Source organism: Mirounga leonina, unplaced genomic scaffold (genome assembly GCF_011800145.1).
Source record: "Mirounga leonina isolate KUSES-001 unplaced genomic scaffold, KU_Mleo_1.0 Mir_200, whole genome shotgun sequence".
NCBI lineage: Eukaryota > Metazoa > Chordata > Mammalia > Carnivora > Phocidae > Mirounga > Mirounga leonina.
Window position 1 is genome coordinate 14,050,951 of NW_023270503.1, and position 26,598 is coordinate 14,077,548.

The window sequence follows — 26,598 nt, forward strand, 5'->3', positions numbered from 1 at the left end:
TCCTATTCTGTAGGTATGGCGTGTTCCAGATTTTGCAGTCTCTCTAGAGATGACCTATATAGTTAGGCAGAGTTGTAACTATTTGATTCTTCATGTTGTACCTCCTGTAATTTCCCCATTAACCCTTTGTTTTAGCTAGCTTGTTGGTTAGTGCTATGTGGAAGTCCTTTATAAACTTCCTTTTGGCTTTTCTTTGTCCCTGTGCTTTTTTTTTTTTTTTTAAAGATTTTATTTATTTATTTGATAGAGAGAGAGACAGCGAGAGAGGGAACACAAGCAGGGGGAGTGGGAGAGGGAGAAGCAGGCCTCCCGCTGAGCAGGGAGCCTGATGCGGGGCTCGATCCCAGGACTCTGGGATCATGACCCGAGCCAAAGGCAGACGCTTAACGACTGAGTCACCCAGGCGCCCCTCTTTGTCCCTGTGCTTTTGCTCCTACCTGCTTGTGGTGGATGCTGTCTACTGGGTTGTTTTCTCAGCATCTGTTCTCCCTTGCTGCTGAATAGGATACCGACTTTTTTTTTTTTTTAAGATTTTATTTATTTATTTGACAGAGAGAGACAGCGAGAGAGGGAATACAAGCAGGGGGAGTGGGAGAGGGAGAAGCAGGCTTCCCGCTGAGCAGGGAGCCTGATGCGGGGCTCGATCCCAGGACTCTGGGATCATGACCTGAGCCGAAGGCAGACGCTTAACGACTGAGCCACCCAGGCGCCCAGGATACCGACTTTCTTGAGATGTGTGCCATCCCTGAGGCCAAGTTGGTGCTTTCCTCAGCTTCCCCAGGTTTTATCTGATTGGCAAGAGGAATGGATTTGTAACCCATGTGACATGTGAGGAGGGAAAGTTTGGAAGTAGGAAGTTAGAGTTTCCTCACTCTTGAGAGACCTGTGGGAATAGAAAACTTCTGGGCGCCTGGGTGGCTCAGTTGGTTAAGCGCCTGCCTTCAGCTCGGGTCATGATCCTGGAGTCCCGGGATCGAGTTCCGCATCGGGCTCCCTGCTCCGCAGGGAGTCTGCTTCTCCCTCTGACCCTCCTCCCTCTCATGCTCTCTGTCTCTCATTCTCTCTCAAATAAATAAATAAAATCTTTAAAAAAAAATTAAAAAAAAAATAGAAAACTTCTCTTCTTCTAAACATTGTGTATGGATGTAATGCCTAGCACTGCTCGGGCCATTTTTCCAATCACCTTGAGAAAAAGCCACCAGCAAGGATATTATATAAGGTGGAAAAAACCGAGTCTTTACATTGAGCTGCTGAATAAACCAGTCCTGAAATCTGCCCTTTTTCTGCATTTATTGTGCAATGATAATAAATTTTCTTATTACTTATCCATTCCAAAATGTGTTCCTGTTACTTGCAGCTAAAAACATCTCAATTATCCTTCAAAATTTAGCTCAAATCTTCACTTCTGAGGAAACTTCCAGACTATTTTGTTCACATTTCTTTTTCAGAATGCTTTTAGAATATGGCATTCAACCATGACTTCTTTGATGTTGTTAAATTACAGTCCTTAAACTGTTTGATTTATTGGTCTTGTTTCTTCAACTCTTTTAAAAAAAATTTTTTTTTAAAGATTTTATTTATTTATTTGACAGAGAGAGACACGGCGAGAGAGGGAACACAAGCAGGGGGAGTGGGAGAGGGAGAAGCAGGCTTCCCGCCGAGCAGGGAGCCTGATGCGGGGCTTGATCCCAGGACCCTGGGATCATGACCTGAGCCGAAGGCAGACCCTTAACGACTGAGCCACCCAGGCGCCCCTTGTTTCTTCAACTTAATTGCAGGTTCTTTGAAGCTCAAACATTAAAAGTACCTTGTATATAGATAGTCAAATATTTTTTCCCTGCCTTCCTAAATTTGTGATCATAGACATGAGTTTATGGAAACATAAAAAAGCAGAAGTTAACGAAATTAAACATGTTTTAAAGGTTTTGAAATAAAGATTTTGTCATTTGCTTTCTAGCTGTCACCACCGAGTAAAGAAGAGAAAACTGCGGCAGAGCAATTAAAATCTTTCATGTCAGACTTATGAAGAAATGGACTTGCAAAAGGGAATTCTAATGGAGAAGAGAGCTATCCCAGAAAGATTTAGGAAGATGTCTCGTTAGCACTTGATGACTAGAGGTGGGGGAATGGAGAAGAAGATTTGGCTGGAGTGACTGGATAATGATGCCTTTCACAAGAGAGGGGACTATAAAAAGGGCAGATATTATAGGAATAAAGTTTAGCCAAAAGGATGGAATGGGAATAAAGAGATTTAAAAATATATATGCACACACACTTAGTCTTGTAATTTCGAGCAAGGAAGTCACATAACTCTATTTTGCATCTGTTTTTGTGTAATTGGGATAATATGGATGTCCTGGCCTATCATGAAAGGATATATGTACTATCAGTCAGATGTGAATGAGCATGCTTTGGAAATTAAAGGATAGAAAAAATATTTGTATTACATTATATATATGTATATAATTTTACTTTTGAAAATTTTGTTTATAGGTAATGGTCACATTATTAATGAGACTGCTAATATGTGACCTATAGTCCTCCACAAAAGCTAACTTTAGTAATAATAAATTGGCTTTTCTGTGATAGTCTCACTTTTTTTTTCCTATTCCTTCTGCCGCTAATGTTGAGCAACTGAACTATGCTTTCAAATGCTGTTTTAGACTGTCCCTGTTGTATATCAACACTACCTTTGTTCTCCTTCAGCCTGTATTACTGTAATCGTTCATTCTGTATGAAAGCTAAGAAACTGAAATCAGAGGATCACTTGCCAGTGTGTGTGAATTTCCCTATTCATTTTTTTTTTTTTCTTTTTAAGATTTTATTTGACAGAGAGAGACACAGCGAGAGAGGGAACACAAGCAGGGGGAGTGGGAGAGGGAGAAGCAGGCTTCCCGCAGAGCAGTGAGCCCGATGCGGGGCTCGATCCAGGACCCTGAGATCATGACCTGAGCCGAAGGCAGATGCTTAATGACTGAGCCACCCAGGCGCCCTTCCCTATTCATTTTTTTTTTTTCTTCTTTAAGATTTTATTTACTTATTTGACAGAGAGAGACACAGGGAGAGAGGGAACACAAGCAGGGGGAGTAGGAGAGGGAGAAGCAGGATTCCCGCGGAGCAAGGAGCCCGACGCGGGGCTCGATCCCAGGACCCTGGGATCGTGACCTGAGCTGAAGGCAGACACCTAAGGACTGAGCCACCCAGGCGCCCCCTCCCCTATTCATTTTTAAATAACTATTTTAAAATAACTACTGGCAATAATGTAATCATAGGGACAGATCTTGATACAAAGAGGTTAATCACAGGGTTATTTATACTAACAGTACATATACATATCTGGCTAATAGTAGGTAAATAGGAAAATAAATCATAGTGTATCCATACAATAAGAGGTGAAGCTGCCAATAATTTATTACTGTTAATGTTCTGGGAAATGCTGAAGTTATGTTAAATGGGGGAGAGGTCAGAAGCAGAGATTGCAGTTTTGTAATTAAGATTGGGCTTTGGAGTCTGAGATGTAAATAGCAGGTTTTAAATTCTAGCTGTGTGATCCTGAGCAAATCACTTAACTTCTGCGTGTCAGGATGGCTGGAAGCACAATGAAATGGTAGTGTTTGAGTTTGATAATTAGTAATCCTTCAGTGAATATTTCTGTATATGTAATAAAAATGAGGCATTGAAAAGACTAGGAAAAATGTATCAAATGGTAGCTCTGCAGGTTATAGAATTATACTTTCATATAATTAAAAATTTGTTATGAGCATTTTATTTGTCCATTAACAAACCTGTAATAGGTGATAAACAGGGTTGGGAGAGTAGCTTCAGTTAAAATTGTACTGTGTAGTTTGAATATTTAAAGAACAGAAAACCCCCAGTTTTTAAATTACAGAGAAATAAGTCATACCTCAGTAACATATTCTTCAGTACTTGGGCAGTTAATATTAAGGAAGTTTTGTCCTGGAATGGCTCTGGGATGTGATGTTGACTGGTGGAATTAAAAAATAGTATCACAAAGAGGACAAGTTCCTGAAGTTTTACCTCTGTGACTTCCTTCACAATTGTCTTCTAAATGTTGGTTCTTTCCCTCAGCTCCCTTAAAACTGTTCTCTGTGTACTCCTCTATATATTCATTTGTTTCCCAAGCTTCATTTATTGACTCTTTGTGGATGATTCCCAAATATAACTTCTTCCATTAGATCTAGATTCATATTTCCAATAAGAATGTCTATCTGAATATTCAAATTGATCATGTCTAGAGTACTTACTGATTTTATTTTGTCAATGGCCACTGTTCTTTTACCTGGAATTAAAAAATTTGCATCCCTTTATCTTCTTAGTCAATAAAATCTTTCTGAAATGTTCATAGTATCCAATCTCCACTTTATCTTCACTCTTACTACCCTAATTTAGGTCTTTTATTTCTCATTTGGGTAATTATTTTCTATGTGACTATAATGTTTTTACGTCTTAAGTTGTAAATAATACAAATTTAATACAAATTTAATTTTATGAAATTAAAAAATACAAGTATGTCTATTCTCCAGAAATTATCTGCAATTTCTTCAGATGTTTGTATATACAAATTAAAAAAAATTTTTTTTTTTTTTACAAAAATAAGCTGATACCATACGTTGTACTGCAGCTGCACTTAAGTTTTTTCCATTGTAAATATATTTTGGATATTTTCATGACACACATCTGCTATTCTTTTGAACAGCTGTCATCCAATATATGGATATACTATGATTTTTCCATTTTCTTATTGATAGGCATTGATAGACTGTATAATAGACAAGTTAGATTTGTCCAGGTGGGTGTGGGGAAAGGCAGCTATATTGGCCCTTAAGGAATTCTGATGGAGCAGATCACAGGTTTCCCAACTCCATGTGGAAGCTTAGCATCCCTCCAACTAAATTCTTTTTTGCTTAAGTTAGCCAGAATCTGACTCTGGTTGCAACCAATGACCCCTAATTGTATAGGTTTTCACTATTATGAACGAGTGCAATAAATCTAAACATTTTTGGGTTCTTGGGCAAATATTATCTATTAGTACAAGAACTTATTTTAATATTTATCATATTTAGTAATTTGTCTTATTTTTTTCACTTTAATCATTACTCTTTGAATCCCAAGTGCAATACTGTATTCCACAAATAATTTTCTTTTCTTTTTTTTTTTTAAAGATTTTATTTATTTATTTGACAGAGAGAGACACATTGAGAGAGGGAACACAAGCAGGGGGAGTGGGAGAGGGAGAAGCAGGCTTCCCGCGGAGCAGGGAGCCTGATGTGGGGCTCGATCCCAGGACCCTGGGATCATGACCTGAGCCGAAGACAGACGCTTAACGACTGAGCCACCCAGGCGCCCCAACACAAATAATTTTCTTAATTGAGGTAAAATTCACGTAACAAAATTAACCATTAACCATTATTAAAATGTACAATTGAGGGCATTTTAGTGCAAATGGTAGCAATGCAAACATCACGACCATAAATAATTTCTAAAGAACTTTTTAGTCACAGATTAAGCTTACTAAATTATATACCTGTCCATGCCTCACATAGTAAAAAGGGAATTGCTGCCCACTATAACAAAGTCCAAATCCCTTGATACTTAATAATTTCTTCCTAGGGACACCTGGGTGGCTCAGTCGGTTAAGCGTCTATCTTCGTCTCAGGTCATGATCCCCGGATCCTGGGTTCGAGTCCCGCATCGGGCTTCCTGCTCAGCGAGGAGCCTGCTTCTCCCTCTGCCTGCTCTCCCCTGCTTGTGCGCGCTCTCTCTCTCTCTGACAAATAAATAAAATCTTAAAAAAACCCACAAAACTTCTTTCTAGGTTATTGGGTTTTTTAAAGATTTTATTTATTTATTTGACAGAGACACAGTGAGGGAGGGAACACAAGCAGGGGGAGTGGGAGAGGGAGAAGCAGGCTTCCCGCGGAGCAGGGAGCCCGATGCGGGGCTCGATCCCAGGGCCCTGGGATCATGACCTAAGCTGAAGGCAGGCGCTTAACGACTGAGCCACCCAGGCGCCCCCTTTCTAGGTTATTGTTGATTCTTTACATGTGCACTCCAGATTGGGTTAAGTGTAATAGTTTGCAATAAACCAGGAAAAATTAAGTACAAATTAAGAATTTGATGTAAGTCCTTTGTCTCACACCTTCAATTCTTGCAATCTTTAGACCTATGACAGAAAATTCAAAGAAGACGCCAACAGGGGCGCTTGGGTGGCTCAGTCGGTTAAGCATCTGCCTCCGCCTAGGGTCGTGATCCCAGGGTTCTGGGATGGAGCCCCGCATCCGGCTCCCTGTTCAGCGGGAAGCCTGCTTCTCCCTCTGCTGCTCCCCCTGCTTGTGCTCTCTCGCTGTCAAATAAATAAAATCTTAAAAAAAAAGATACCAACATAGGAAAGCTGAACACAGTTCTTGCACTTTCCATAGTCCCATAGCGACAGCTCACCTCCGGCGGTAAGAAATGCAATGTGGAGTGGTGTGGATCTGACCTCTACAGTTTATGGCTCCATTCTCCCAACCCTGAAATGAGAAACTACACCGCTCTAGGCTTAACAATCTGGAGCTTTGAGTCGGTGGGGCGGAAGTCTCAAAACCTGAGAGCCCGGGCTTCCTTCCAGGGAAAGAACCACTAGCCACGAATCCTATACACCACGGTTTCTCAAAGGTGCGGGTCACAATCCACCTGTTGAAGACGTTAGTTTCGTCGAACAGCACCCTAGAATCACCGAGTCTGAATACCTAGGGGTGGGGCTGCGGAGTCAGCTTCCCACCAGCACTCCAGGTGGTTCCAGTCTTTGGCGCGCTAGTTTGAGACCGGTGGAGCACCGCCCTTCCCGGGGAGTGGGGGTGGAGGGGCGACGCAGAGATACGCGCCAAGCTCAGCCGCCTGCGCTGACTGGGGCCAAAGGCACTCAGCCCTGCGGCCGCTAGCAACCAAATCTCGTGTGCGCCCCCGCACCGCGGGAACTAGTCGCCCGCCTCTCTCCGCTCCGCTCTCCTAACGCAGCGTCCTGCGCGCATGCGCAGCGCGCCTTCTCTCGCCGCCGCGCCCTCAGCTACCCTGGTTACCGTTGGTGTTTGCGAATTCCCTGCGGCACCTTCTTCGCTGGAGACCAGCGCCGCCGGGCTCTAGCAGCAGTTCCACACGCGCGCGCCCGCGTCACGTGGTGCGAGGCTGCCTCGCGGTTGCTGGCGTGCGGCTTAGCGGTGAGGAAGGAGCTGTGGCCACCGCTCGCCTTTCCCACTGCGCCCTAGGGCGGGTGCGCGGATAAATATGGCGAAGTGGGGATAGCTGGCGTCGAACCCGACGCGATGAGGCGCGCAGGTGGGGCGGTCGTCGGGGCCCCCTGACGTGGACGCCGGGCTGTTCTCGTCGGCGATTTGACCTGGCGGCCTCGGACCGGCGCCAAGTAGGTCAGACCACGGACTCCGCGGGTCGCCGAGGGCCCCGCCGAGAGCCGGAGGCAATGGATGAACAGAGCGTGGAGGTGAGGCGGGTCGAGAAGGGTGGTGGTTAGTTTCCCCCCCGCCACCCGCCGAGCGTTCTTTATTTGGGGCGCCCTGCCCCAGTCTTCCCTCTAGTAGGGCACCCCCACCCCGACGCTGCCGCTGCGGTGAAGGCTGGCCCAGTGCGAGGGACGCCGTGTTCGGTCTGCAGCCCTCCAGGTGCCTTGTGTTCTGACCGTTCCCGAAGTCAGGTGGTGCGTATCCTGGCGTTTTCTGGATGTCTTGGCACCGGTACTCGTTCCCAGAGGGTTTTTGCAGACTACAGCCTGGGCAGAGCAAAACTGCAAATTCATTAGACGTGTCGTGCACTCGCTACCAGTTCTTGCGAGTTCATGCGGGGATCCAAAACTCCCTCCAGATGGAATCCTTCATTCCCTCCCACCGGTACATTTTGCAGACTTCTGCCCTCCCTAAATTGAATGAAGATATATTTTTATTATCCTATTTGTGGTTTTCCGGAACAACCTATTTTATATCTGACTCTTGTGAGTTGTGATTTCAAATGGGATATTTACGTAAAGTCCAGAAACATAAAAAAAAGATTGTTTATTGGACGTAATTATTTAATAATTGTCAAATTTTGAACCTTAATACTGAACCCTTGCTCCTTAGTAAGCGGCAACTATATTACTGGGCACTTCACTTGAAAGTAGTTCACCCAGTGGTCTTATTGTCCATCCCCCGCCAGCGTCTGCATCTCACAGGTTCGTTCTTGTTCTGCAGAGTCATGATTAGACTCGTGAATAATTTTCTCCTTAATTCCCCATGCGAAAGTATTATAAAGGTTTTGTAACGTTTTCTTGGTTTAGGAGCGTTTTATTCTCTTGGGATGGAGTAAAAATAAATGTGAGTATGGTAAAAAATAAACTTGAAATATAGAATAACCTACATTTAATTCTGTTTTCTTGTCAGTTACTTTCTAAATTGATTCGTCTGAGGCTTGCAAAGGACACTGTTTCTTCTATTAATTTTTTCTTCTTCGCAAAGCCTTCATGGGGCTACCACTAAAATTCTCAGTAGGGGCAGAATCTCAGGCTCAAATGAGAAGCTAATTGGTTGGAGCATCAGGGCAGAAACCCAGGATTTCTGGATTCTGAATTAGTTTCTCTCCTGGTCAAAGTATACTGCCATTAGGATACGTATCTTCTAAATTAAAAAAAAAATTTTTTTTTTTAGATTTTATTTATTTATTTGACAGAGAGAGACACAGCGAGAGAGGGAACGCAAGCAGGGGGAGTGGCAGAGGGAGAGGGAAAAGCAGGCTTCCCGTGGAGCAGGGAGCCCATTGTGGGGCTTTGATCCCAGGACCCAGGGATCATGACCTGAGCTGAAGGCAGACGCTTAACGACTGAGCCACCCACGTGCCCCCCCTTTTTTTATTTTAAAAGCAATTCACCCCCCGTTGGAGAAATTGCAGGACAAGTAAAAAGTTTATATTGTTCACTCATGTAATCTGCCTTTTTCTTTTTTTAAAGATTTTATTTATTTGAGAGAGATAGCACACAAGCAAGGGGTAGTGGTGGAGGGAGAAGCAGGCTCCTCGCTGAGCAGGGAGCCTGATGGCAGGGCTGCATTCCAGGACTCTGGGATGACCTGAGCCAAAAGCAGACACTTAACAGCCTGAGCCACCCAGGTGCCCCCCGCCTTTATTTTTTTACTGTTATACATCGTAAGCATTTTTCTGTATCAAATGATTCAAGAAGTATTTCTAGAGACTATTATAATCTATGTTAAGTCATTTTTTTTGTTAACTGTCATAATTTAATATTTGGAAATTTGGGCTACAGCCACATTCTTGCCATTATAATTTATGCCTTAGTGGAAATATTTGTGCCTGAGTCTGTGTTTGCATTTCATGTCCTTTCCTTAGAATAGAACCATTGTGAAGCTTAGAAAAGAGAAAGCACTTTTTCCAGGAGATGTTCTAAGGCACACTGGACCTTGACTAACCCAAGAACTGATGTGGAATTTATTAAAACAGATGATATCAGCTCAAAATAAATGTAAATGTTGAGTGAATAACTTTCAGCATGCTTTTTACTTTTGATTCAATAGTCTAATTCTGGTGGATCTTACATCTTTTATTTTCAGAGCATTGCTGAGGTTTTCCGATGTTTCATTTGTATGGAGAAATTGCGGGATGCACGCCTATGTCCTCATTGCTCTAAGCTTTGTTGTTTTAGCTGTATCAGGGTAAGTTGTATTTTTTTTTTTTTTACATGCTCTGAGTATATATAGGATATGTTGTGAAATTAGCCATTTTCTTTCTTTTAAAAGTTTTACATTTTGTGCCCTTTTTAAAAATGTCTTAAGCGAATGTTCCTTAATAGGGAGACTATCAGTATATACTAAGTACTATGGAGGTGAATAATCATCAAGTAATAGCTGCTATGAAATGTCTAGAAATCAAAACCCACTGTAATTTTTTTTTAAGACTTTATTTATTAGAGAGAGCACACAAGCAGGGAGAGGGGCAGCCGGAGAGGGAGAAGCAGACTCCCCGCTGAGCAGGGAGCCTGATGCAGGCTCGATCCAAGGACCCCGGGATCATGACCTGAGCTGAAGGCAGACACTTAACCAGCTGAGCCACCCAGGTGCCCCCAAACCCACTGTAATTTTAGTATATTTACATCATTAAATAATTTAACAAGTACTTATAAAGTGGTTGCCTGCATTGTGCTTGGGGTTGAGGAATTCTAAGAATGAAGTGCTTGCCCTGAAGGAGTTTAAATCTAAGTGAGAGAATGGACTCTGTTGATATTGAAGAAAGTATAGTGTCATAAAGAGGCACTAACAAACTGCTATGAGACCCAGAGGAGGGAGAGTTTATACTGTTTAATGGGTAAGATGGAGAAAAAGCTAGTAATGGGTTCAGAGGCTAAGATTAAAATCCTATAATCTTACAGATACAAGAGACTTTAGAGATTAATATAATCCATTGGCTTTAAAACTTGAATATAGGTGAGCCCCTCAAACAAAATTGTGAGGAAGCCTAAGATGTGAAACAGAAGAATTTATTTTGGTGTGTGTGTTTTTTTTGGGGGGGGGGGATTCAATAGCACATGTGCAGATCACAGTTGAAACCTTTCCTGTCCACATTACTCTTAGTAGATTATGTCCTTTACTGAGAAAATCAGAGCCATCTAACATGCTTTTCACCTCAAAATTTCTCTGATTCCTTATTGCTGCCTAAGGAAGATAGATATGCCTTTGTCGAGAGTAATATTTGGAACTCTTAAATCATTTGCTTCCAGTCACACAGCTAGCAAATAATAAAGCTGGATTTGAATCCAGGAAGTCTGGCTCTAGAGCCTGTCTTCTTTGCCACTGCACTGTGTGCAGAAGACCTAGGTTTACATATCATCCTAGTTCTCCCACTCATAAACTGAGAAACTCAGTCGTTATTAGCCTTGTTTCCTCAGCCATAGAATGAGGTAACAAGATTTACCTCACAGGATGGTGGTGGCATTAAATGAGATAAGTTAAAACGTAATTTAGAAATTGTAAAGTACTATCTACTTGTGTTAAAATTTTATTGTTAAAATAGCAACTAACTAACCTGTCATTATTTGCTTTATAAACAGTGAAACTGAAGCTAGGGAAATTAGGTAATTGGCCTCTGTCACTGTAGTTAATTAAGTGGTAGAGTCTGTCTGGACTCAGCTATTTTGGTGAAGGTCCAGTATACGGATGACCTGTGGATATTACCTTAAACCTTATTGATTCTTCATTTCTTCATTGTTACTTCTTTGTTCTGCTCCTTAAAGCCATATATTTTTAAAATATTGCTGCTGGCATCCTTTACTTAGAAGTGTTTGGGAAATTTGATTTACTCTTGCAGGTTTAACTGTGATCTCTGTGTGTATGGCTTTTAAATCTATTCCTTTGGCATTGACCTTCCAGTATTTTGAATGTTGTTCCAGATCAACTTCTGTTTTTTCAAAGTGATTCTTTTTTGACTTCTTTTTGTTCTGTTCTGCCACTCAAACTGGAAACCCTTTACACCAGTGATTTTAAGTTTTGTCAGTTATTATCTCCTGCTGCCACTTATATCTATCCTACCTATTTCTTTTTTTTTTTTTTTTAAGGTTTTATTTATTTGAGAGAGAGGAAGCAAGAAAGCACGAGCAGGGGGAGGGGCAGAGGGAGAAGCAGAGTCCTGGCTGAGCAGGGAGCCCGATACAGGGCTCGATCCCAGGACCCTGTGATCATGACCTGAGCTGAAGGAAGATGCTTGACTGACTGAGCCAGCCAGGTGCCCCAGTACCTATCCATTTCTATTATTACCATCCTAGTAGAGAAATACAGACATTTATTATCTCATGCTTAGATAATTATAGTTACCTTTTAATTGATCTGAGTCTTTTCTATCTCTGGTTCATTTTATATCCTGCTGGCATACTGATGTTTTCCAGTAATGTCATTGTTTTTTTTCTTTCTCAGAAGCCTCAGATTCATTGCCTTAATCCCTTAGAATATTAGCTTTATATTCAGACCACCTGGATGATCTGGTTCTAATCTTTCTTTCTAAAGCTGTCTTGGTTCCCGAATGTACCACTGATGTGTTTGTTCATTCAACAAATACTAATTATATGTGTACTTGGAGTTAAGCATTGACCTCCCAGGGAGTTGACTTACTTAATAGTTGGTTTATAGACAAAAAGGTAAATAGACATATGTTAGATACCAGTAAGTGCTGTGAAGAAAAATGAAACTGAGTAGGCAATAGAGTGGGGACTTTGAGGAGGATTCGGGCAGGTTGTTAGTTGTTTTAGATAGCGTGGTCTGGGAAGGTCTTTGAGGGGATGATGTTTGAGCAGAGACCAGAATGAAATGTGGGGATGATGTGAATGAGTATCTAGGGGAAGAAAGTCTCAGGCAGAGAAGTCAGAAGAGGCAAAGGCCCTAAGAGAAATAGCAAAGAAGCCAGTTGGCTGTAGCAGAGTGGACAGAGGGAGAGGGAAAGGAGATGAGTTTGGAGATGTAACTTGGGGCCTTGGTAAAGACCTTGGATTTTATTTTAACTGTGATGGTAGCCATTGAAAGCTTTTGAATGATACGAATTAATTTTTTTTTTTAAAGATTTTATTTATTTGACAGTGAGAGACACAGCGAGAGAGGGAACACAAGCAGGGGGAGTGGGAGAGGGAGAAGCAGGCTTCCCGCAGAGCAAGGAGCCCAATGCGGGACTCGATCCCAGGACCCTGGGAACATGACCTGAGCCGAAGGCAGACGCTTAACAACTGAGCCACCCAGGCGCCCCACGAATTAATTAATGTTTAAAAACTATCACTGGCTGCAGTGTGGAAAGTGGACTGTAGGCAAGTGGGAGAGGAAGTGAGGAGACCAGTTGGGATGTGCTTTATTAGTGAAGGGTGAATGGTGATTTAGACTAGAATGGTAACAGTGGAGGTGGTGAAAAATAGGGCAGTTCTGGATATGTTTTGAAGATAGAGCCAATGGATTTGCTTAAAGATGGAACATGAGGAAAGTTTTATACAGCATTTGGATGAATTAATGGTTTTCTATTATTCTGAGATAGAAGAAATTTTGGGAAGAACAGGTTGTGTAGGCTATAGATGTACAAGTTGTTTGTTTTTTTTTTTTTAAAGATTTTATTTATTTGAGAGAGTGTGTGAGAGCAAGAGTGCATAAGCGGAGGGGAGGGGCAGAGGGAGAGGAAGAATCCCCACTGAGCAGGGAGCCCGATGTGGGGCTCTATCCCAGGACCATAGGATCATGGCCTGAGCCTAAGGCAGACGCTTAACCGGCTGAGCACCCAGGCTTGTTTTGTTTTTAAATATGTCAGATTTGAGTTTTTTGTTTTGTTTTGTTTTGTTTTGAGATTCTTACACATCTAACTGGAGATGTTGGCAGTTGGAAATATGAATCTGGAGTTGAGAAAGGGGATTTAGAGATAATTATTAGCGTACAGATAGTATTTAAGTACTTGATGAGATTACCTCTCGGGGAAAAGATTTTTTAGGTCTGAACTCTGGGGCACTCAACACTTAGCGGTCAGGAGGAGGATTCAGCAATGGATAAAAAGAAGGAGCCATGAGTGAGGCATCACAGAATTCAAGTCAAAAACCTGTCTCAAAGAGGAGTAGGTTAAATGGTTCTGGCCTGGGAATTGACCATTGTATTGAGAATGTGTAGGTCATTGGTGATCTTGATGAGTGGTTTCAGTGGAACAATTAAGACAAAAGCTTGATGGTAGGGAGTGGGAGGCAAATGAAACAGCAAGTATAAAAATTCTTAGAATTTTGTTGTAAAGGGGAAAAAAAGGCAGTGGGTTGAGAAAGTTTATAGCTTATTTTGCCTGAATGAGTAGAGAAAGATTAATTAATGATGCTGGAGAGATGGTGGGTAATTACAGGAGGAAAGTCCTTGAGATCTGGGCACTCCACCCAACCAAATTGTAATATTGTTTATTGTATGACTTTCCTTTCTCTTCCATCCCATCTCTGTTCATTTGACCATGGAAATTTAACTATCCATGACAGGCCAGATACTTGTTTCATTGAATAAAACAAAGTAAGGTCTAGACCCGTGAATAGACTTGTCCAAAGTCACGCGGTAGTTGGTGACAGACCAAGACTTGCAGGCCAGTCCTCTACCCATGACTCTCTAGTGCCTCCATACACATAGACTAAAAGGTAGGAACATTGGCTGTATTTTCAGGCTGGGTCTCCTTCATTCTGCCAGTTACTCTCAATTGATTCTCTCCCTCCCTCCCATCCTTCCTTAAGATTTTATTTATCTGAGAGAGAGAGAGGGAGACAGCAAGAGAAAGAGAGCGTGCATGCCCGGAGCAGGGGGGAGGGGTAGAGGGAGAAGCAGACTCCCTGCTAAGCAGGGAGCCTGAATTGGGACTCAATCCCAGAACCCTGGGATCATGACCTGAGCCAAAGGCAGACGCTTAACTGACTGAGCCACCCAGATGCCCTGATTCTCTTTCATTACCTGTTCTTATTTTTGTATTTTCTCCCATTTTTTTGCCCCCATCTTTCTCATCCAGTGGTTGGTTGGTTGGTTTTGACCCCTTCTTGATTTTCAGCATTGGTAGCATTTTATGATCGCCTGTAATTATTGACTTTCTTTTTAACTTTGCAGTTTTTAAAAATTAGGTAAAAGTGACATAATAAATTGTACTTATTTAAAGTATACAGTTTGGTAGATTTTGACAAATGTATATACTTGAAAAACCGTCACTACAATCAAGGTGCTGAACATAATCTATAATCCCCAACTTTCTTTGTACCTCTTGGTAATTCCTCCTTCCACTTGTCTTATTCCCAGGAAACCACTGATCTGTTTTCTGTCTCTGTAGATAAGTTTGCATTTTTTGGACTTTTTCTTTTAAGAATTTATTTATTTGTCAGAGAGAGTGAGTGAGCACAAGTAGGGGGAGTGGCAAGAAGCAGGCTTCCCACTGAACAAGGAGCCTGATGCAGGACTCAATCCCAGGACCCTGGGATCATGACCTGAGCCAAAGGCAGACACTTAACAGACTGAGCCACCCAGGTGTCCCATTTTTTGGACTTTTATACAAATTGAACCTTACAGTGTGTTATCTCATGTGTCTGGATTTTTTCCCTCAGCAAAATTATTTAGAGATCTATGTTGGGTGGATCAATAGAGATCAATCTTTGTTGCTGAGTAGTAGCAGCCCATTGTATGCATATGCCATAATTTGTTTATCCATTCACCTGATGATGGACATAGGGGTTGCTTCTAGTTTTTAGCATTTATACAGAAAACTGCTATGAACTTTTTTTTTTAAAGATTTATTTTTATTTGAGAGCACACGAGTGAGCAGGATGAGGGTCAGAGGGAGAGGGAGAGACAGAATCTCAAACAGACTCCCTGCTGAGCCACCCAGACGCCCCAGTAACATACTATTTTGATTACTGTTGCTTTGTAGTAAATTTTCAAATCAGGAAATATGAGTTCTATAATTATTTTTTTCAATTGAGATATAATTGACATAAAAAAGTTTTAGTTGTACATGGTCATTTTCAGGATAGTTTTGGCTATCTGAGAGTCCCTTAAGATTCCTTTCGAATTTTAGAGTGGGTTTTTCTACTTTGTAAAAAGCATCACTGGGATTTTGATAGGAATTATGTTGATTCTGTAGATTGCCTTGGGTGGCATTGTCATTTTAACAATATTAAATCTTCCAATGCATGAACATGGGATGTCTTTCCATTTATTTAGGACTTCTTTAATTTCTTTCAGTGGTGTTTATAGTTTTCCATGTATAAATCTTCCAACTCCTTGGTTAAATTTATACCTAGGTATTTTACTTTTTTTTTTTTTTGACATTGTAGATGTATTTTCTTAATTTACTCTTTGAATTCTTCATTGCTAGCATATAGAAATATAAGTGGTTTTTTTAATGTGTTGATTTTGTGTTCTGCAAATTTGGTGAATTTGCTTATTAGCTTTAAGTTTTTTTGTGGCATCTTTAGGGTTTTCTACTGATAAGATTATGTCATTGCAAACAAATTACTTTACTTTTCCAGTTGGGATGCTTTTTATTTCTTGCTTAATTGCACTCAGTGAAATTTTCAGTATTGTGTTGGATAGAAGTGGTGAAAATGGGCATCCTTGTCTTTTTCCTGATCTTAAGGAAGAGGTTTTTATTGTTTCACAATTGAGTATGATATTCATTCTGGATTTTTTATGTATGGACTTTATCAAGTTGAGGAAATTCTCTTCTATTCCTTTTTCTTGAGTGTTTTTATTGTGAAAGGATATCAGATTTTGTCAGAGGCCTGTATCAGTTGAGATGATCATGTGGTTTATTCCTTCATTTTATTAATGTGATATATTACATTGAATGATTTTTTTGTATGTTGAACTATCCTTGCATTCCAGGAGTAACTTCCACTTGGTCATGCTATCTAGTCTTTTTAATATACTGTTGAATTCAGTTTGCTGGGCTGTTGTTGAGAATTTCCCTAGCACAATTTTGCAGAGTAGGTATGTTGATTCTCTTGTTGCATATGAGTAAACTTGAGCTCAGTCACATGTCTGGTGTCATGTAGCCATTAAGTGCCAGAGCTAGAAGTCAGACTTAGGTCTGAATATTCTCTAAAGCATGTGATTCTTCCATTTTAATGGAGAGAAATTCTTAAATTGAATATGGGGCATTGCTATACTATAATACTTATTTTCTTTAATAATCCTTGTACATTAATATTGTATCAGTGGTTCTTACCTTTGGTTTTGGTTTGGGAGAAATACTGGTTTTCCCAAAGTATTAAAGTTACCATATTTATTTTGTGATTAAGTTAGATTATGAAGTACAAGGTAAAAATGCCACAAGTATTCAGAGAAGGAAAGGATCACTAACCTGGGATAGGTAGGAAAGTTTTATGAACATAATTAGTAGATATTCCCATGGGACAGCACCTGGAGGGAGGGACATATTAGCAAATACAGAAATATGCCAAGAGTGGTGTATAGTACAGCAGTAAGTCTGTTTTGATTGGAATGGAGAGGCATATTTAAAAATATGGGCAGAGGCTGCCGGGAAGATGGTGGAGTAGGAGGATCCTGGGCTCACCTCTTACGGCTGGCCACCTAGAGAACACCCACATTGGCATAAATAACCCAGAAAATGACCTGAAGACTTGCAGAACAGACTCTCCACAGCTGGATGTAGACAAGAGGCCACAGCAAAGAGGATCCATCCCCTCTGATTAGCTCTTGGCAAGATCCCATCAAAGCAGTGCCACAAGCCTGGCTGTGTGCAAGCAGCACAGACAAGGGCCAGCACCACTCCAAAGTGAGTCCTGCTTCACAGAGAGGGGAAGATGACCACAAACCAGTCTGACTGCGACCTCAGCAGTGGGCTGGGGAGGCAGCTGGTCTGACTGCAGGCCCCACCCACCAATAAAAGCTTGTCAGGGGACAGCACAGGGAAAGTGCCTTGCAGTTTGATGTTACTTCATCTCTGGCAAACACCTGGTCTCACTCAACTCAAGCCCAAGGCAGCCCCAGAGTGGCCCACTAACAGCATAGGCATCAGACTCTACCCACAACAGGCAGAGAGCCATTGCAGACTGGACTGAAGGCAAACACAGCCCATCCACAACAGTAGGACACCCTGTAGCAACACATATAGGAGTCACCCCTGAAGCACCATTTTCTGGTGAAGAGGAGACACAGCACTGCGGGGCACTACAGGACCTCTTCATAAAGCCACTACTTTTAAGTGCGGGATACATAGCTGACTTTTCTGACATGTAGAAACGGACACAGTAATAAACAGAATGAGGAGACAGAGGAATATGTCCCCAATGAAAGAGCAGAACAAAATCCTAGCAAGAGACCTAAACCAAATGGAGATAAGTAATATGTCTGATAGTGAATTTAAAGTATTGCTCATAAAGATACTCACTAGAATTGAGAAAGGAGTGGAGGACCTCCATGAGACCCTCCACAAAGAGATAGGAAAAAGAACCAATTAGAGATAATGCACTAAATAAAATTAAAAATAGACCACCTGGAATAAATAGCAAACAAGAGGAAGTAAAAGAATGGATCAATAACCTGGAGGATGGGGTAATGGAGAGTAATCAAGCTGAGCAGGTGAGAGGGGAAAAAATATACACAAAATGAGAATAGACCCAGGAAACTCAGCGATACTGTCAAGCTTAACGGTCGCATGATAGGGATTGCATAAAGAGAGAAAAGGGGGCAAAAGATTTATTTGAAGAAATAATGGCTGAAGACTTCCTGAATCTGGGGAAGGAAAGAGAAATCCAGATCCAGGAGGCACAGAGAGCCCCCAATAAAACCAACCCAAAGAGGTCTGCACCAAGACACAAAGTAAATAAGATGGCCAAAAGTAGTGATAAAGAGAGAATTTTAAAAGCAGCAAGAGAAAGGAAAGCAGTTACATACAAAGGAAACCTCATAAGGCTATCAGTGGATTTTTCATCAGAAACTTTGAAGGCCAGAAGGGAGCAGCATGATATATTCAAAATGCTAAAAGGAAAAAATCTGCAGCCAGGAATACTCTATCCAGTAAGGCTTTCATTCAGAATAGAAGGAGAAGTAGAGTTTCCCAGAAAAACAAAAGTTAAGGGAATTCATGACCAGGAGCAAAACCAGCCACGTTCCTATCACAAATGATGCCATTGGCTGGTAGGTCACAAATCCACAGTCCAGCTGCCTTTCTGCCCAAGTCAGCATGCACTGCCTGCCACCTACTCAGTGCAAGTCAACACATCATCACCTGAGAACAGGATTCAAACTGATGCTCTTCTCCTCAAATTCCAACCCCTGTGCTCAAGTTTGTGCACAAAAGTGGGCATAATTATAACAGCAGAATGAAGCAACCCAAATAGTGACACTAACTCTGTGGAATGTATAATGGGTAAAAGGAGTGTGCTAGGCTGAGAACATCTCCAGCGAACACATCAAAGAACAATATATACAGCATGATTCTCTTTACTAACCCTCCCCCCCAAATAAAAAATAAAAATATGGACTGGTCACTCCCTATCACTCCCAACTTTTTTTTTTTAAGGTTATATTTATTTTAGAGAGTGCTCACATACAAGCGGTTGGGGAGGGGCAGAAGGAGAGGAAAGGGGAGAATCTCAAGCAGACACCACACTGAGTGCAGAGCCTGACATGGGACTCCATCTCACAACCCTGAGATCATGACCTGAGCTGAAATCAAGAGTTGGATGCTTAACTGACTGAGCCACCCAGGTGCCCCAGCCCCAACTTTTATAGAGCTTATAGTGTAGCAGGGCAAAGGAAACCCAACAAATAAGTCAGTGTAATAAAGTGTTAAAGGACAGTGAAGGGAGAAGTACAGGTTGCTATGGTAATCTGTAGAGAGTCAGGGCAAGCTTTCTGGAGGCAGTGACCTATAAACTGAAATCTAAAGGATGAGTAGGAATAATATAGTTGAAGAGAGGTGTTGAAGAATATCCTGGGCAGAGAGAGGAAATATACCTCAAAGCTTAACCTTGTTGGGTCCCCTAGAGTGAGGTAGAAGATGAGACTAGAGGGGTGTGGGCTGAAACCAGCCCTAAAAGAGTACCGTGGATTTAGCTGAGCATTGTTTGAGAGTACAAAACCTGACCCAAATCTTATGTTTGCTGAGGGACCAAAGAAATTATCTTCAAGGTTATTAAGAAGAGAGAAATCCTTTTGTGTCTATTTTCTTTTTCTTCCAGCTTTATATTCTTTACTGTAAAGTACTCTTTTCTTTATTATGTTTTATCTTTTATAATCCTTTAAGGTTTCCTTGGGAGTTTCATTTCTGAGTTAATTATTTGACTTTAAAAGCTTATGTTCTTTTATAGAAGTAGAAAGGGATAAATAGAAATAACAGCCATGGGCAGTACATAGGTATGGGATTATAGTTACTTACTTACCTTGAAACATTTACTAGTCAATTAAAACGTTTAATATTTAACCAGGAAGCTATTGTTTTTGGAAAGGTATTCAGAAAATCTTAGTGTCTCCTTTGTATATGATATAAAACTGTTCCCTATCCAGTAATTAATTAAAATGATTAAATTAATAAAATTTGAAGTTTAGTAGAGATATTGTTCTCTTATAAAAGCTTTCTATAATTGTGAAGAAACCAAATTATGCAGATATTATATTACTGAACTATAGAACTCTTAAGACATGAAGTTTTGTATTGCTTTTTGTATTTTAGGTCTAATTTATATACCCATATTATATATTCTTCAAAATTAGTTTACTTTTCAGAAAGGAGTTTAATAGCACCTTAGACTTTCTCAGGGATTTTATGAGAGGTTAGTTAGAAGTTAATCATCACTGGTTTATTTTTAGAGTGGTGGTTACTATATCATTGTTTTTGTGAAGATTATCAACATCTTCCTTGTGGGATCCAGATAGTCTCAGGATCACTTTCTTTCCTATGAGAAAATAGCTTCTTAACTATTTTGGAATGAGTTCTGTCCCTTTGAAAATTTGTCCCCGTCATGATGATAATGAGGAGACAGTAGATTGATTGCCTGCTATTTCTATAAGTACCTTTATAATTAATTCAGGCACTACAGAGTTAAACTCATTAAATTTGGTATGTAAGTATTCAGTATGTACAAATTAAAGTAATGTTTCTGTAATCAAAATCTAATTTTTTGCCTCCTTAGCGCTGGCTGACAGAGCAGAGAGCTCAATGCCCTCATTGCCGGTAAGTGCTTTGCTATGATTATTGGTGAATTTGGAAAATAGTAAGGTGATGGGATTAGAGTATGCCGTAATATTCAGTTTTTCTGCATCCTACCACATTTCTCCTCTTTGTGAATACAGTTGAAAAGAAAATAACCTGTCCAGATAAAGAAATGCAAACTAATTTATCTGACTCAGAATTATGCAGAATGGATTACACTGTTTACTAGAGTAGCGTTGTGTAACAACTTTTTATAATTGAAAAGTTTTCTATTTTTTTTTTTAGAGAGGGAGGGGGAGGAGCAGAAGGAGATGAGGAAAGAATTTTTTTTTAAAGATTTATTTGAGAGCATGAACCTGCATGAGTGGGTGGGGGGGGGGTGGATAGAGGGAGAGAGAATCTTAAGCAGGCTCTACCCATGACCCTGAGATCATGACCTGAGCCGAAATCAAGAGTCGGATGCTTAACCGACTAAGCTACCCAGCCGCCCCTAAAATTGAAAAGTTTTCTAATTAATACAGATAAATAAAATAAAAAGTCTTCTATTTCTGATACTCCCTGCCTGATCTTTTCATTAAATAACACTTTCAAAAGAAATGGTTAGATTTCATATCTATTCTTCTAGACATTTTTCTAGGAGTATACTGATATGTATACATATAAATTTTTTTCTTAAAACACGCAAATGATACACTATTTTGGATTTTTTTTTCATGTAAAATATGGTGGGACTTTGATATGTATACGTGTCATTTTTAAGGAAGTGTGAATAATCTATAACTGTATGTTGATTTATTTATGCTTATATTCAGAGACATTTAGGTGGTTTCCACTTTTGGTTTTTTCATATAATTATGACAGATTACATTGAAAGGTTTTTACCATTTTACATTCCTAATAATAGATACAAAATTGCCTTTTTTTCACATTCTTGCCAATACTGAATATTATAAGTCTTTTTTTGTCATTCCATTAAATGAAAAAAGGCATCTTGTTTTTAATATGCTTTTTAAAAAAATAATTGAAACTGAGCATCTTTTGAAGCATTTAGCTACTTATATTTCTTTTTTGCTTACACTACCTCTTCACCTCATTTGATTGCCCATTTTCATCATGTATTGTTTACTTTTTTCATACTAACTTTTAAGAAAACCAGCACTATCAAATAGAACTTTCCATAATGATGGAAATGTCTATAGCTTTGCTGTCCAATTCCACTAGGTACATGTGGCAATTGAGCGCTTGAAATTTGTCTAGTGTGACTATAATGAAATTTTATTCTTATTTAATTTTAATTAATTTGAATTTTAAATAGTCACATGTGACTGGTGGCTCTCATTTTGGACAGTATAATTTTAGACAGGAATTTAGAATTCAGTCTGTAATCTGAATTTTTTTTTTTTTTGTAAATGACCTATTAAGGTAAAAATAAGTTGCAAACCATACTTTTCATTGAGTCTGTTTTATTTTAATAATAATATGGTATGAGTATGATTGTTAGCTCTGTTTTGAGGAATGTGTTTTTTGTTTTTTTTTTTAAGATTTTATTTATTTATTTGAGACAGAGAGAATGAGAGAGAGAGAGAGAGCGCACATCAGAGGGGGGAGGGTCAGAGGGATAAGCAGGCTCCCCGCAGAGCAGGGAGCCCGATGCGGGACTCGATCCTGGGACTCCAGGATCATGACCTGAGCTGAAGGCAGTCGCCTAACTAACTGAGCCACCCAGGTGCCCAGGAATGTGTTTGATAATTTCTTTTTTTACGACTATCCTCTTTCACTCTGTGTAATGTCCTTAAGGTTTATGCATGTTGTAGCATATGTCAGAGTTTCATTCCTTGTTAAGGTTGGTTAATATTCCATCATGTACATGTATCACATTTTGTTTATCCATTCATCTGTTGATGGACATTTTGATTGCTTCCACTTTTGGGCTTATTGTGAATAATGCTGCTATGATCATGGGTGTTCATCTTTTCTAGACCTGCCTTCAGTTTTTTTGGATATATACCCAGAAATGGTATTGCTGGATTATATGGTAATTGTGTTTTTAGTATTTTGAGGTATAGTCGGCAAATAAAATTGTAAGATATTTAAAGTGTACAGTGTGATGATTTTTTATATGTATACATTGTGAAAAGTTTCCCTCTGTTAGATTTAATTAACACACTCATCATCTCGCATGATTACCTTTGGAATGTGTTTATATTAAAAAATAGTCTCAAGTTCCTGAATCAGAATATATGTACATATATTTTTTTTTCCCAGTGCTCCACTCCAGCTACGAGAACTAGTAAACTGTCGTTGGGCAGAGGAAGTAACACAGCAGCTTGATACTCTTCAACTCTGCAGTCTCACCAAACATGAAGAAAATGAAAAGGACAAGTATGCCCTCAATTTCTTCAAGTATTTCGTAGATGTTGCTCTATGTTATTTTATTTTTTAAAGATTTTATTTATTTGACAGAGTACAAGCAGGGGAATGGGAGAGGGAGAAGCAGGCTCCCTGCTGAGCAGGGAGCTGGACTCGGGGCTTGATTCCAAGACCCCGGGATCATGACCTGAGCTGAAGGCAGATGCTCAACCGACTGAGCCACCCAGGCGCCCCTACCATATATTATTTTAATTACACTATTGAAAGTTTCTTTTTTGTTTTAGGTGAATACTTATTTTTCTTCTGGCATGGCATGGGTATCACTGTTTTGAAAGACCCTTCTAATTCTTGATTGGCTCCTTTTATGAGAGCCTCTCATGAAAGGAGTAGAACTGCTAGATGCCTGCTGGCCTCTCTTCCCTTGGTTTGCTGCAGTTGTATATAGGCCATTGATAAAGAATTGTTCTGATAAATTTCCTATATTATAAAAGCTGTGTTCTAAATTTGGTAGTGTGGAAGTCAGCCTAAATGAGCTTCCAGGTAGTATCTAATATGCTGGGTTTTTTTTACACTTTTATTATGAGAAATAGAAAATATAGACCTGTTGAGGTTATTTAAACTCAGTGTAGTTCATTAGTGAGAAGCTTTTTTTTCTTTTTCTTTTATTAGAAAGAGCACATGGGGGGAGGGGCAGAGGGACAGGGAGGAGAGAAGCAGACTCCCCACTGAGTGCGGAGCCTGACACGGTGCTCGGTCTCACAACCCTGAGATCATGACCTGAGCTGAAATCAAGAGTTGGACACTCAACCGACTGAGCCACCTAGGCGCCCCTAATGAGAAGCTTTTTAAGAAATGCAACAGTGTGTCTCCTTTTTTTTTTTTTTTAAGGTTTTATTTATTTATTTGAGAGAGAGAGCACAGAGGGAGAGAGAGAGAGAAGCAGGTTCCCTGCCGAGCAGGGAGCCCGATGCAGGGCTCAATCCCAGGACCCTGGGGTCATGACCTGAGCCTAAGGCAGACGCTTAACCGAGTGAGCCACCCAGGCACCCCAGTGTGTCTCTTTTATAGGCAACAGAAAACTTAAAAAAATTTTTTCTTAAGATTTTATTTGACAGAGAGCACAAGCAGGGGGAGTGGCAGGCAGAGGGAGAGGGACAAGCAGGCTCCCTACTGAACAAGGAGCCCAATGTGGGGCTCAATCCCAGGACCCTGGGATCATGACCTGAGCTGAAGGCAGATGCTTAACCGACTGAGCTACCTAGAGCCCCCATTTTTTTTTTAAGTGTAGTAAAATACACATTATATAAAATTTACTTCTTAACCATTTTTAAGCTTATAGTTCAGTAGTGTTAAATATATTCACATTGTATACTAGGCCCCAGAACTTTTTCATCTTGCAAATCTGAAACTCTCTACCCATTAAACAATAATTCCCCATTTCTCCTTCCACCAACCCTGGCAACCACCATTTCACTTTCTTTTTCTATAAGTTTGACTACTCTACATTGCTCATGTAAGTAAAATCACACAGTTTTGTCTTTTTGCAATTGTCTTCTTTGACTTTACATAATGTAGTTTATATCAAAATTTCATTCCTTTTTAAGGCTGATTAATAATACATCATGTATATATATCACATTTTGTTATCCATTATCTGTTGATGGACATTTGGATTGCTTCCACTTTTGGGCTCTTGGGAACAATGCTGCTTATGATCATGGATGTTCATCTTTTCTAGATCTTTAATTTTTTTCTTTCTTTCTTTTTTTTTTTTTTTTTAAGATTTTTAAGTAATCTCTACACCTCTATGTGGAGCTCGAGATCAAGAGTTGCACACCCTACTGGCTGAGCCAGCTAGGCACCCCTTTTTTGGATATTTCCCCGGCAGTGATATTGCTGGATTATATGGAATTCTGTTTTAAATATTTTGAAGAACTTTCATACTGTTTTCTTTTTCTTTTTTTTTTTTAAGATTTTATTTATTTATTTGACAGAGAGAGAGACAGCAAGAGAGGGAACACAAGCAAGGGGAGTAGGAGAGGGAGAAGCAGGCTTCCCGTCTAGCTGGGAGCCCAATGTGGGGCTCGATCCCAGGGCCCTGGGGTCATGACCTGAGCCAAAGGCAGATGCTTAACGACTGAGCCACCCAGGCGCCCCTTCATACTGTTTTCTGTGGCAGCTGTACCATGTTACATTCCTACCAGCAGTGTACAGGATTCCAGTTTCTCCACATTCTTGCCAACACTTGTTTTATTTTTTTGATGGTAGCCATCCTAATGGGTATGAGGAAATGTCTTGTGGTTTTGATTTGCATTTATCTGATGATTTGGATGATTTTCATAATGCTTATTGGTTATTTATTTGTACATCTTTGGAGAAAAGTGTCTTTTACGTCCTTTGCCCATATTTTAATCAGGTGTTTGGGGTTTTTTTGGTTGTTTTCTGTTGTTGAATTGTAGGAGTTCTTTATATATTTTGGATATTAACTCCTTATCAGATATATGATTGGCAAATACAGTCTCTTAATCCATAGATTGCCCTTTGTTTATTGTGTCCTTTGAGGTACAGAAGTTTAGTTTTTTTTTTTTTAAGGTTTATTTATGTATTTTAGAGAGAAGGAGCACACAGCTAAAAGGGCAGAGGGAGAGGGAGAGAGAATTCTCATGCAGAGAATCTCATGCAGACTCACTGAGCTCGGAGCCCAACATGGTGCTTAATCTCACAACCATGAGATCACGACCTGAACTGAAACCAAGAGTTGGATACTTAACTGTGCCATCCAGGCACCCCCAGAAATTTTAAATTTTTATATATTTCGATTTATTTATTTTTGTCTCTGTTGCATGTGCTTTTGGTGTCCTCTTTAAGAAATAATTTCGAAATCCAATATCAAAGCTTTTCCCCTGTGTTTTCTTCTAAGAATTACATTATATGAGAACATACAAAATGTATATTCATTTGCAAATCTTTTGTTGTAGGATCAAAGTCTTTGATTAGGTCTTATGTTTAGGTCTTTGACCTACTTTGAGTTAAATTTTGCGTATGATAAAAGCTAAAGGTGTTTATATGCTAGGGCTGCCATAACAACACCCCAGACTGCATGGCTTACATAACAGAAATATATTTTCTCATGGCTTTGGGGCTGGAAGTTTAAGGTTAAGGTATTATGAGGGTTGGTTTCTCTTTGACTTGGATTAGGGCTCTTCCTCGCTGTGTCCTCACAGGACCTTTTCTCTGTGTGTGCACACTTCTGGTATCTTTCTCTTCTTGGACAGACCAGTTTTGTTGGATTAGGGTACCAACCTTATGACCTCATATAACCTTCATTACCTCCTTAAAGGCCCTATCTCCAAATACATTTACATTAGAGCTTCAACGTAGGCATTTGGGAGGATGCAGTTTGGTTCATATTCATGTTTTACATGTGGATTTAAGGGGAAACTCATTTTTTTTTTAAAAGATTTTATTTATTTATTTGACAGACAGACAGCGAGAGCAGGAACACAAGCAGGGGGAGTGGGAGAGGGAGAA

At 40.2% G+C, this 26,598-nt stretch overlaps 1 protein-coding gene across 4 annotated transcripts in view; it reads left to right on the top strand.

The window, feature by feature from the left end:
- Nucleotides 1-26,598, top strand: part of TRIM37 (tripartite motif containing 37) — a 178,125-nt gene that overhangs the window by 32,975 nt on the left and 118,552 nt on the right. For 3 of the 4 annotated variants that reach the window (XM_035026727.1, XM_035026726.1, XM_035026729.1), the window contains 3 exons: nt 9,612-9,713; nt 20,678-20,718; nt 22,963-23,079. In XM_035026727.1, the coding sequence (XP_034882618.1) occupies nt 9,612-9,713; nt 20,678-20,718; nt 22,963-23,079 (260 nt within the window). Of the gene's footprint in view, nt 1-6,994; nt 7,502-9,611; nt 9,714-20,677; nt 20,719-22,962; nt 23,080-26,598 lie in introns of those variants that run through there. The other variant, XM_035026728.1, reaches the window with a different exon arrangement.